The following is a 12,654-nucleotide window of genomic DNA, read 5'->3' as shown; positions in this document are numbered from 1 at the left end:
GAATTGGGTGTGAAGCAACATCGTATTTCATGCCTATGGTGTGATAATTTGGGTGCCACTTATTTAAGTGCTAATCCTATTTTTCATGCCAGAACCAAGCATATTGAGATAGATTTTCACTTTGTACGAGAAAGAGTTGCAGAGAAAAAGTTGGAGATACGTACGGCTTATTCCTTCCAGAGATCAAGTGGCTGATGGGTTCACTAAAGCTCTACCATACAAGCCATTTGAAGCATTCAAGGACAATCTCAATTTAGGATAGGTAGTTCAGATTAAGGGAGGGTGTTATACTTAGAGATATTAACGTTCATGTAATCTTAACTACTTCCTCTATCATCTCCCGTTTAACTTCCTATCCCTCATCCTGCTGAATCCTAGCGATCGGTGGATTCCTTGTAAACCACGGCAGAGGTTGTTCCTGCCCCGAATCAATATATACCCACGGCTCCTCTACGGAGGAGTAGGAACGCTTCACCAATCCAATCTAACACCTCTGAGTTGTGCTTGCCCGGACGATGACATGCCAAACGACGAGCAGCATCCGTCCGGCGGACTGGATGAGGTGGAGGGTGTCATGGTAGCGCGAAAAGTGCATGGCGCCCGGCGCCGTGGAGACCATGTTGTTGAGTGTTGGCCTGGGAGGGTAAAGCTGCACGATATCCGGTGACGCCGGGTGTGAAGTGGTGGCGTAGAGCCTCCCTTGGAAGGGCAAGGCGTTCCGGATAGTGAGCTTCCAGTGGCGGCGCTGGAGGACCTCCCAATGGCCCTTGTCGGCCTCAGCGGCGACCACCACATTTCCGTTGGCATTGGGGAACCGGACCACGGCCGCGATCGAGCTCATTGACGGCTCCCTGCTGCTGCATACGGCAGCCTCCATCTCCTGGAGAGAGCCCATGTCATCGACCTCCTCGTGGTACACGGTTGCGAGGGACTGGAAGTCAACGGCGACGAGCGGGGTGTAGCAGCACGCGGACGGCGGCGGTGCTCTTGCGCAGGAGGACGAGGAGGCCGTCACTGAAGCCGACGATCCGGTAGCCCCGTAGCCCTGGCAGGCGGACGGACGCGCCTGGCCGTGCGCGAGTGGAGCAGGGCGATCTCCCGCGCGTCCTCCGGGCGGACCGCGTCGCCGTCGCAGAGCGCCACCCAGTCCTGGGGCCAGAGGGAGTGTTGGCGCGCCAGCTGGTGCAGACGGCGTGGAAGGCGACGTAGTCCACGGCATCCAGGATCAGGTCTGCGACGAGGCCGACTATATTCGTGGGGAGAGACGCCCAGCCGCCGGTCGTCCGTTCCGGCCGGCGGCTCTGGCGGTCACGGGCCAAGGCGGCGCGTTTGCGCTTTGAAATCCTGCGAAAGAACGGATAGGGCTTGCCTGCTCCCATCCGTGCTCCCGCTTCATCCATTAAAAAAAAATTCCATGGAGACCGGTTGTAAACCTCCATCCATGCGTACCCGGAGCCATCAGCTGCCACGTGTCCAGCCAGAAAATCGGACGGCGCACTTCGGGCGCTTCTTCCGTCGGCTCGACAGTGGTCGCTCGGCTCCCGATCGTAATGTTCCCGGCTCGTTTCCCCTCGGCTCACTGTTCCTCGGCTCAGGCGGCTCAAGAAGCCGACGATCACAACGGATCTGGCGAGGAGAGTGGCGGCCGCGGCACTTTCCTCAATCCCCCCGTCCACGGCTGCGACGTGGCCTCCGCCGTCAACACGGCCTACTCACAGTCACCGTCGCCTGCAAGATGTCGTTGGGGAAGACTATAGATCGCGCAGATCTGGCGCACGTGTTCGAGTTGTTCGATTGAAACTGACGACAGCATCACACGAGGGAGCTGGAAGACTCCCGCCGGCAAGCTGGGCAACCCTATGCAGAGCGACGAGCTATCTGCCATGATCGCATGCATCGAGGCCATCGACGACTGGCGTGTGGACGTATGAATGTACGGATTTTTGTTGAAGGAAGGGTGGACGTACGGTTGTATCCTGTATGTGACTAGTAATTTTACAGTTTGTATATTGTATCATCGAATTTGATGATTATGATGCGTGTCTTATGTAAAACTGATGCTTGATTGATCAGATAATGCTTGCTTGATGCGTGCATCTTTTTCTGTACGTATGATCTATGTGTATGCATTGACTTGTCCAACACCGGGGAGGAGGCAAAGGGAGGCGCGGGTGTGTTGGCTCGACCTGGAGACGGCGGCGACAGAGATGGTCAAGTGTTGGAGAGCGGATGGGTCGTCCGCCATGGCAGCATGATATCAGGAGCAGACGGTTCGTCCGCCATGGCCGTCGAAGAACAATTCAGCAGGTTTTGGAGCCGTGCATGGGGATACAAATAAGCCGAGGGAGACAATCAGGAGTGGGCGAACGATCGACGTGTGATGCATCCGAAGGACACGTGGCAGCAGATCACTTCAGGTCAGCAGTTTACAATTGGTCTGCACAGAATTTTTTTCCATACAATGATGTTATCTTAGACGTGCCACGTAGGATAAATGATGAGTTGAAAGAGAGAGAACTCATAAGAAAAGGTTTGTCTTCTTAGAGAAAACAAGAGGTGATCTCTTAGCATAATATGTCGAGTTAAATACACCAGAGATGCCTAAACTTGTTTTGTGCAGTCAGTTTGGTGCCTAAAATTGTAAAATACATAAAACTAGTGCTCGAACTTGTCCGGTCCTGCAAATACGGTGCATCCTTGCCCGCATGAAGTGCCAGCATGGCAGTGACCCACATGTAAGTGGATACGTGCAGGGAGGAATTATTTTGCAAAAACATCTCTTGTATTTTATTTAATCATGTACGTAAGCCCTCAAATACAGAGTATGCTAGAGAGAAATAACATGAAAAAAAAAGTCTCCATGGCGGTGTTTCTAACCTACATTTCCAGGTTACCAAACGTCACGATCTGCCCACGCGGGCAAACTATCCGGTACGTACTGTAATAGCTAGAAAATTATGTAGACCAATTCCACGTGTCGCTTTGCAATTTTTCTGATGCGTAATTCATGGGGTTTTATTTTTTATTTTTTCCCAAGTTCCGGTTTAGTTTTATGACATGTAAATTCTTCCATATAAAAATACAATTACTATTGATATAAAGTTACTGTGTATTTTAAATATTTTTATTTTTTCATTATTGTGTACTTTGAAGAGGTAAAATTAAAAAAAATTGTGGATTTAAAATTTTCAATGAATATTTAATATTATTGTGTAGCTTTATATATCTTCATTCCGGATCAGAAGCATACACAATTATTGTGCATCTTCATTGTATTTCTAAAATACAAAATTATTAAAAAAATTGACAACATTGTATTTTTTGAAATTATTCAACATATATAAAAATGACTGTGTAATAATATTAAATTATAGAAATGTATCAAAACATGTCAACCATGTTTGTAGAATTGTAAGGAGAATTTTACACACCAATTTTTTAATACTTGATGAACATATTCTAAAACATGTTGAACCTGACAAAATTTGAAAACACGTTATAACTTCTGAATACATGTGAAACATTTTCCAAAAGCATGAAATGCACTAGCACTTTCTTTTAAGTTTATGGCAGTTGTAACTTTTTCTTACATTTCTTCTTTCAAAAGGTAAAAACATTATCAAAGAAAAAAAATGAACACAAACTTGAAAAACTAAAAATAAGACTTGTGTGGGCCCAAACGAGCTCCATATATAAAAGAATCGCTCGAAGTGGTACATAGCAACCAAAGCTGATTTTCGGAGCACGCTGGCCACTGGGCATTTTTTTAAGGTTAAAAACTGTCACTTAAAAATTCATCTTCTTTATTTTATTTTATTTACACCAAAACGTACGTATGTGCTCTGATGCTCAAATTTCGTACGAAACTATGTTATATCATACCCTGCAATGAAGACAAAATTCCAGCCAAAAAACAAGCTAGTTTTGCATGTATTTGTCTTTTTTGTATCTCTTACATACAAACGCGAATTTTGATGAAAATTCGCACAATATATTACACTTCTATGTGTACATGTTTAAAAGATTTTGGATTTTGTAAAAATTCATTTCTCTGAACTTCAAGAAACAGGCACAATGCGCCCGTGCTCCAAAATTTCCTTTTGCATAACAACACCGTATATATAACTAGAAGATACCCCGCGCGTTGCGGCGGGAATCCTCGAGAACTTGTACGGAAATTCTGTGTTGAGAAGCAAAGGAAAGTTATCTACAAAAAAAAGGTAAAATGAAGGGAAGTTTAATATGCATAGTGTAATAGTTGCAATATGAAATGTCTTTTGCTTTTATTAATTCTCAATGTACTATGTTAAGTCTAGGAATCATTGGGTAATCAAACAGAGGAACCAATCTGCATCGATTACATTTTAATCATGAGAAAATGTATTATTATTTGTGATGGTTACACCGAGCAGACAAAATCAATAAAATAAGCCAAAGGGTAGATAAAACACATCATAAATAGGAGGTGAAGCGAGGAGACGAAGTGTGGATGGCCCTTGTATTCTGAATTGTGATGACATGATATGGCAAGTTCGCATGGGAAGGAAATATAGTTGGTCCAGATCAACTTATTGCTATAGGATATGATGTAGGGGTTGTGTTGTGTTATAAAATTGAGATGTATATATGCATGTATCAGTGCATTATTCATCACCAAAAAACTAAACAAATGACCTGTACAATGAAAGATAGCTGCAGGGTTTTTATGAACATAATCGACATGTAAGAATAATATCACTTTGCAAGAACATATAGGTGTAAAAAAACGAACTATAGTCTATAACCCCAAAGAAAAATAACACACACCGGGCACATCACTATAGAAATGATCATTACAAAGGGTACAACTGAAGATAGTTTATCCAGAGGGTAAGAACAATTGCACCTTGTCTTTTTTTTTCTGGCCCTTTCTTATCCCGCTATGAGAAAAAACTGAAGTACAATATATGATTCCAACTGAAAAGAAAACACACTGAGCACATCAGTAAAGAAATGAACACAACCAAGGGCAACCAAAGTGAGTTGGTATCTGCGTATATATGACAGATGTAATGGAATGGTCTACTCAGATTTGCAGGCATGAACGGAACACCTGGATAATGTAAGAGGCCGTGATAAATTGTAGAGTAGCACCGTTTGAGAATAAAATTGTCCATATCACCATCAGACTGAGAATAAATGGTCATAATCACTTAATCAGAGAAGGGAAAGGAACCACATGACCATTAGGGCATCATACAGAATATATGCAAATATTATTTACAATTCGATTTGTTTGTCTGTACCTTGAATAAGAAACACCCAGCTTTAATCTTTCTCGTGTACATAATGTGTTCAACCTGCATATCATCCAGACTACAGACAATTTTGGCAATAGTTTGGAAGAAGTCCAACTTGAACTGCTGCTGGCTGGATCAAGACAGAGGAAGAAAAGAGAGAATAAATTTGCTTCTTGGATGTCTGCTTGATGGCGCGCATCTAGGAGGAAAAATAAGGCACTGGAAACATACAAAGGTGTCATTGGATTCAAGATGCAAACCTGTATGCTCTTTCAATGGTTCTTCTACCCCGTACAACATGTGGATGTGCCGTAGCTGTGTGAAACCTGCTCCTGTGTACGGGATCAAAATCCAACAGATGAGGATAGAGATCCGAACCTGTCTGATCTTTCAATGGTTCTTCTACCCCGTACAACATGTGGATCTCCTGCAGCTGTGTGAAGACTTGTTCCTGCACGGGATCAAAATCCAACAGATGAGGATATAAATCGAGATCGAGATCAAGATCAAGAGAGAGCCTGTAGATAGGGAAAGGCGGCCTCGTCCATCCGTCATCACGCTTGAGGAAGACGGTCAGCGGGAAGCCCTAGCGGCGGAGGAACACCTGGTTGTGGCTGGTTGAAGTAGATGTCGAGTTGTCTGCCCTCCAGTGGGGAAGGGAAACGATGGGTTCCCAAGCAAGATCGCCCCTCGGTTACAAACTGTAGCGAATCTTCATGGCTGAAACGAAAAACATGGGAGCCGGAGTGATTGTCACCAGAATACTAAACGTTTTCCTAAGCGAGCGAGGAACTATCCTTTTATTACGAAGAGAGGTTGAGCTTTGATCGGCTGTTCCGTTTGGAAACGGACCTGCTGGGAATTAAATAGAAGTACATAGTGGACGGTGGCTTGGAAAAAACCTTGCAGGGGGATATGCCAGCAAGCGATGGTAAGTATATGCGGAGAAGGAAAAATAACTAAGAAATGAAGTGACGTGGGTGGAATTTGCTGAGGTGGCATGATGATGATGTGGACGGGCTGCATGTTGAGAGAATAGGTAGTAGTGGGGATCAACTTCTTAAGAATGTAAGATTCCACCTCTTGAAAGACCACTGTTCATATTTTGGCGTGGTAGATAGCCTGTGCTTACAATGCAATCCGCAACCATGAGATCTCAGCATCGATTCTACATCAAGCAATATATTTTTACTGTTGGCTCTGGTACGTGATTAAATAAAATATGAGGCGATTCCTCACACACGGGCTACCCAGCTCCTCTCTTGCTCTCAGCCACTTACACGTGGGCCACTACCACGCTGTCACGGCATGCGGGCATAGCGTATGCCCACATACAGAAGGAGGCACCGTATTTGCACGGCGAAACAAAGTTCGAGTACCAATTTCATGTATTTTACAATTTTAGACACCAAATTGTCTGTACCGAACAAGTTGAGACACCCCTAATGTATTTAACTCACAGAAATTCAAACTAAAAACTTCTATGCAAAGAATCTGATGTGACACCTTGAACATTAATTTAAGCAGCAGCGATACTATTTCTTCATATTCACGTGAGACAACTCTTACAAGACAGTAACATCATCTAACACAAATGAGGAACCGCTCCCGTACCCAAAGATGGCAAATGGTGAATGGTTCTTGCCAATGCACATAACTTAGAATTCATATATCCATACAAATGTACATAAACATAGAGAAATGAATCATTAGAAAAACTTTGCGCCTTCACAAAATTGGTCGCTTCGTGATCACAAATTACCTAGCGTAGCAGTACTAGAAAGAAAAAATACCTGGTGTAGTATAAACATAGTAGAAGAAAAACTCACATGTCTCAATACTCAAGATGATGGTTGCATCTGGCTGTCATGTTCCTTGACTCTAAAAAAAACATGGGTGCGCCGCCTCTAATTTATCTCTTCTTCTTTTTGTGAAAAGCCTCTAATTTATCTCAAGAAACTAATCTGAATCTAATGCATTCTAAATTTATGAGCGAGTCGGCAAGCTGTTCTTGGCCTCTTGCCATTAGAGGTTTCTGTCTGTAGACTTAGAAACTACCACAGTAGATAAAATGGCAGCAAATTAAAATGAGTGAAACAGAAATTTTTTGACATAAACAAATGGCATTTAGAAGAGTCTGAACTGAGGCGACACGCAAGCACACATGAACACTGATTCAGACAACAGCATCACTATTTCTTTCAAGGCCGCAAGCAAGCAGCAGAATCCTTACAAAGATTGTAACATCATACTGCCGACTAGGTACACACAGAAGGCATGAAGCGACGAGGATCAAGCCTAAGCTGTCTAGGATGAGGTGAACTTGGTGACGGCCTTGGTGCCCTCGGAGACGGCGTGCTTGGCGAGCTCCCCGGGGAGGACGAGGCGGACGGAGGTCTGGATCTCCCGGGACGTGATGGTGGGCTTCTTGTTGTAGCGGGCCAGCTTGGCGGACTCGCCGGCGAGCTTCTCGAAGATGTCGTTGATGAAGGAGTTCATGATGGACATGGCCTTGGAGGAGATGCCGACGTCCGGGTGCACCTGCTTCAGCACCTTGAAGATGTAGATCTTGTACGTCTCCACGCCCTTCTTGGCCTTGCTGCCCTTCTTCCTGCCCCTCGTCTTCCCCTCGCCGCCGGCCTCCTTGGACGCCGGCGCCCGCTTCTCCGCCTTGGGCTTCTTCCCCGCCGTCGCCTTCTCGGCCGTGGCCACCGGCTTCTTCTCCGCCGCCTTGGGTGCCATGGGTGCTGGTGGTTGGAGCGTGTGGGGAGGTTGAGCTTGGGGGGGATGTGAGGGGGGCTGCTGAGTGCTGATGCTGAGTGCTGATACGGAGGGGGCGGCGAGGTTATGTAGGGAGCGGGGAGGAGGAAGGAGGTGGGCTGCGGTTGGCGGAGAGGATGCTGCCTCGGATCGATGGCGTGGAGTGGTTCCAGCCGCTCGATGATGCTTGGAACGGACGGACCCGATGCGCTTCGGCGCGGATCGATGACGTGGCGAGGACGTACGCTGGATCGGCGCGGATCCATGGCGTGTCGACTGTGGGACGACGTACGCTCCAGCCCATGTACATATTGCACGTTGCAGAGCATGCAAAAAAAAGAGTGAAAAAAAATAAAAACCACTGATTAGAACCCCGCAAAAAAAACACGTTGATTAGAAACGGGTATTACAAGAATACCTCAAAGAAGCAGTGCACTGCATAAGCATGTGCTAGAGAAGAAGAATGGAAAAAGGGGGCGCTCGGTTTAGGGAGGAAAACCGGCTCCAGCGCCTTCGCTGCTACCAGACTGCACACCGAAAACCATTGCATTAGTTTGGGCTTGTCACTAGATTGTCCACGAACCACGACAACGCCAGAGAGGCATGATATGTCCGTTAAATCGAACATATGCAGTTTTCATCCTATCAGGTTGGCTAGGGAGATGCCCTCCTTGTATTGAAGATTTGGTGCCTCTTGATCGTAACCCTATGCTTATGGAATAAAACTCTCTTTCTATCGCAAAAAAAAAAGGTTGGCCGGTATGCCCCACTAGACGCACGTCACATGTGAAGGATTCTCCTACTACCCACCACCCAATTCAGTAACCACGCCACACGGGCGAAAACGCACTAGTCGTCACCGGCCAACTCCACAAGCCACAAGTCCCTCCGACCGGCACCTCCGAAACGATGCCATCAAGAGGGAATGCGTGCAACACCAAGCAAAGCTAACAACGCTGCCATCACCCGATTGGGTAAACCAGATCTAGGTTTTCCATCGTAATTGTCGGAAGGAAAAGTGAGGATTACCACCTTGACACCTCCAACAAGGAAAGGGGGCCCGAAGGCGCCATCGTTAGAGTATAGCTTTCGCCGGCATCACCCTCCAAACCTCGGGACTCAGGCAGCCCCCTAAAAAGCCATCTGCGCATCGCACTAGCATCCTGCATCAAGCTCCTCCATCGCGCCACAAAGTGCACACTCGCGAGCAACACGCCACTAGGAGCACGCACCACATGGATCTGGATCATAAATACCTTCTGGTCAGGCCCTACTACACCGGCCTGCTCCAGCTCGTCGTCCACCATGCGGATCTGGACCATGCGCACCTTCTCATCGCGTGCATGCGCCCGCTTGCCACGCCCGGAATCGGACCGTGCCCCGCCATGCCCTTGCCTGGACCAAGAACAGCCATCCACCTCTATGCTACCTGACAGTATCCTTATCTCCTACCTTATCGCTTAGGTAGCTTGTTCTTTGGGTTCTGGCAATCCTACTTCTTATGGGATATGTACTTCTTAACAGTAAGTTTGTCCCTCTAATGGTACTGTAGTATCAGTGTTGATGTGGTGTTGTTCTACGCCTGATGTGATTCTTTTATGGTGTCGGAGATGATTCTGGTAGATCCCTTGATAGGGTATCCCGGCGTGGCGATTAGGTTAGAGGAGAAAGAAGAAGTGAGTTACCAAGGTTCGGGCCCTCATGATGGAGGTAAAACCCTACTCCTACTTTGTGTATATTTCGACCGGGGTGAAGTACATATAATACCGAAGGATTGTAATGTCTAGTATGTTTTGTCGACTAGCCCAAACCTGGTTTATATAAGATATCGAGGGCCCTAGGGTTATAAGAGTCCTAGTTGGCAACATCGGCGGAGAGGAGTCCTCCACGGATTCGACTTCTTTCTCTTGAACAGAAAGGCTTCAAATTCTTTCTCCTAGAGGGCCAATGGGCTGACAAGATGGCCCAAGCGGAACTGGCCTAGGGGGCCTCGGGCCGTCCTACTTGGACCGATAACCGACAAGGTGAGGCACCCCTGGGCCGTGGCACCATCAGTTGACTAGTGATACAACAGTCCCCGGTCGTAGTGTAGCTCATATCACCAGAGACCACGCATGACCAAGTTGTCAGAAGGATTGACGAGCACTCTTACTCGTACGAGTGCGTCTGCAAACTTATCCACGCATACCACAAAACAGAAGAAGAAGTCGGACACAAGCCATAGATTTAACAAAACAGAAGACAAGCAGTGGTATGAGCGCGTTCGGTCATACCACAAGTCGAACCAGAATCACAGCTCATGCCGGTTCACAAAGTGTTTCATTTGAACATGTCCACATCATGCATCAAACATACCTGTCAGTATATGCGGAAATATTGAAAAGTCTTTAGCTCCTTTAGAAAACTTTTAGCTAGAATGAAACATCTAAATTGTTTTATCTGGCTTGTTTTTCTAAAGTAGAAAATATCTAAACAATCATCCGCCGGACTTCAAAAATACCACATGCCTGTTTTCCCCAACAAATTTAAAATTTCAACGGGGAAGCAGAATGGAGAAAAGTTAACCCGCCACTGGGCCTATTTTGGATTAAAAAAAATAACTGATGAATATACGGAATACCCACTCTGCATTCAACCTATATTTTTCCTATTCATCAGTTTTACTGAAATTCTTGCTTATTATTGTTCCCACCGTGCAACATTAACTTGCTTATTTACCCAGGACATCCTGTGCACTCCGGTGAAGAACAATTTTGTACTGGAGTCTTTCAAGGGCCTGACTAATCCTATCTAAATTCCTCAATATCTGTTTCAGCTTTATCTGATTACAAAATCAGCACCTCATCTGGCTAGTTACCTGCATCAAACAACTATCCCAACTTCAGTTGGCATGTTGTCGGCTCAACTCCAAGTTTAAGAATTCTTTTGGCTCATGAATAAAGCAACATGTAACCAGCTCAACTACAGAGAGGATGATCAAGGTCACATTTCTGCAAAATGTTTCAGCGTGGTCAAGCTCTAAATTGAAATGTTTGACTGCAGGACTTCTGAAGCTCGATTTGTAAGCTGCCACGCACGCAGGGCGAGGTGGAGGATGATTGGGAATCCAAGGTGCCAGTTCTTCGTAGATTCAGTTACCCACAGCTTGATAGGAATAAGACCGAAGTGAACTTCACAAGGAGGTAAAGATAAATCGCTGGAAATTACAGACCAACGGAAAATTTCAGATGACACAAGAGAGAATTTACAAGTAAAGCGTACTGTATTTAGCAGTGACCTTGAGACGTATAGACGGAAAATTTCGCAAGATCAATGGCAGCGATAGGTAGAACACAAGAGATTGAAGTGATTGCAGCCATAGATAGAACAGCAGACTGAAATGATTGCATCTTTAGCCATCCTCACAGAAATCACAGGTACAATGTCATCCTTGCTCGACGAATCTGACAGACACTAAAGACTAGCAGGCATTACATGCAGGATCTCATCTTAGTCCATGAGAAATGGATCTAAGCAACACCAACTAGGTTATGGGGGCGGCTATTCCTTGGTGGCAGCGACCTTCTTCTTGGGGGACTTGGTGGCCGTCTTCTTCTTGGGCGACTTGGCCTCCTTCTCGGCGGCGGCCGGGGACTTCTTGGGGAGCAGCACAGAGTTGATGTTGGGGATGACGCCGCCGTGGGCGATGGTCACGCCGGCGAGCAGCTTGCCGAGCTCCTGGTCGTTGCGGACGGCGAGAAGCAGGTGGCGCGGGATGATGCGGGTCTTCTTGTTGTCCTTGGCCGCGTTGCCGGCAAGCTCCAGGACCTGCGCGTTCAAAAGCCAACGAAATCAGTCAATCGGGACAAGAGGAGGGAAGAACAGAGGCTCGAGGAGGGGAGAGATCGGCGCATACCTCGGCGGCCAGGTACTCGAGGACGGCGGCAAGGTAGACGGGGGCGCCGGAGCCGACGCGCTGGGCGTAGCGGCCCTTCTTGAGGTAACGCCCGATGCGGCCTACGGGGAACTGGAGCCCGGCCTTGACGGAGCGGGTCACCGCCTTCTTCCTGTCACCGCCCTTCCTTCCGGCCATCTTGCTTGCTACTTCTCCGGCGACGAGGACTCTCGAGGTGTGGTGTACGCGGCGGCGGCGGTGGATCGGAGCGCTCTGAATTCGTGGAATTGGACGGCGGCGAGGGCGCGGGTTTTATTGGGAAGCAGGAGGAGGGAGCGATCCGCGTGACATGCTGCGCTCACCGTTGGATCTTGGCATAGTGGACGGTGGAGATTAGTAGGGGGCGTGATCCGTGGGATGGCCCTGCCGACCAATCAGAGCGCAGAGATTTTGTTTTAGCACTTGATTCACTTTAAAAATCTAGATAATGCTAAAATATAGTTCAGGATGAATGTATGTAAATTCTGTTGGACAAATCAACAAAAAAAATAGTTGAATTCAAATAATTTTAAATTTAAAAATCTATATCAAGGAAAATATAGTTCAGAAAGAATGTATGAAAAATCTTTCGGTCAAATAAACGATTTTTTAATTCGAATAATTTTAGATTTGAAAGTATAAATACAAGAAAATATAGTTCAGAATGAATGTAACTTAATTTTTTGAGCGAAATGAAAAAAA

General features: G+C 46.4%; 2 protein-coding genes across 2 annotated transcripts; both read right to left on the bottom strand.

Moving 5' to 3' along the window:
- Nucleotides 1–7,451: 7,451 nt before the first annotated feature.
- LOC119267174 (histone H2B.2-like) lies at nucleotides 7,452–8,105 on the bottom strand. The gene has a single exon (XM_037548522.1). The coding sequence runs from the start codon at nucleotides 8,019–8,021 to the stop codon at nucleotides 7,587–7,589; it is 435 nt and encodes a 144-aa protein (XP_037404419.1). The 5' UTR covers nucleotides 8,022–8,105; the 3' UTR covers nucleotides 7,452–7,586.
- A 3,294-nt stretch (nucleotides 8,106–11,399) lies between these two features.
- Nucleotides 11,400–12,199, bottom strand: LOC119267173 (histone H2A.1-like). The gene is made up of 2 exons (XM_037548520.1): nucleotides 11,935–12,199; nucleotides 11,400–11,846 (listed from the first exon to the last, which is right to left on the bottom strand). The coding sequence occupies exons 1-2, from the start codon at nucleotides 12,109–12,111 to the stop codon at nucleotides 11,580–11,582; spliced, it is 444 nt and encodes a 147-aa protein (XP_037404417.1). The 5' UTR covers nucleotides 12,112–12,199; the 3' UTR covers nucleotides 11,400–11,579.
- Nucleotides 12,200–12,654: the final 455 nt, after the last annotated feature.

Source organism: Triticum dicoccoides, chromosome 3A, assembly GCF_002162155.2.
Source record: "Triticum dicoccoides isolate Atlit2015 ecotype Zavitan chromosome 3A, WEW_v2.0, whole genome shotgun sequence".
NCBI classification, from domain to species: Eukaryota; Viridiplantae; Streptophyta; class Magnoliopsida; order Poales; family Poaceae; genus Triticum; species Triticum dicoccoides.
Note: the sequence above shows the minus strand (reverse complement) of the source record. Positions and strands in the feature narration are given on the sequence as shown.

Coding starts and splice junctions, on each gene's coding strand:
- LOC119267174 (XM_037548522.1), bottom strand. CDS start 8,021: ATGGCACCCAAGGCGGCGGAGAAGAAGCCGGTGGCCACGGCCGAGAAG.
- LOC119267173 (XM_037548520.1), bottom strand. CDS start 12,111: ATGGCCGGAAGGAAGGGCGGTGACAGGAAGAAGGCGGTGACCCGCTCC. Junction 11,847..11,934: donor TCGAGTACCTGGCCGCCGAG/GTATGCGCCGAT, acceptor TTGAACGCGCAG/GTCCTGGAGCTTGCCGGCAA.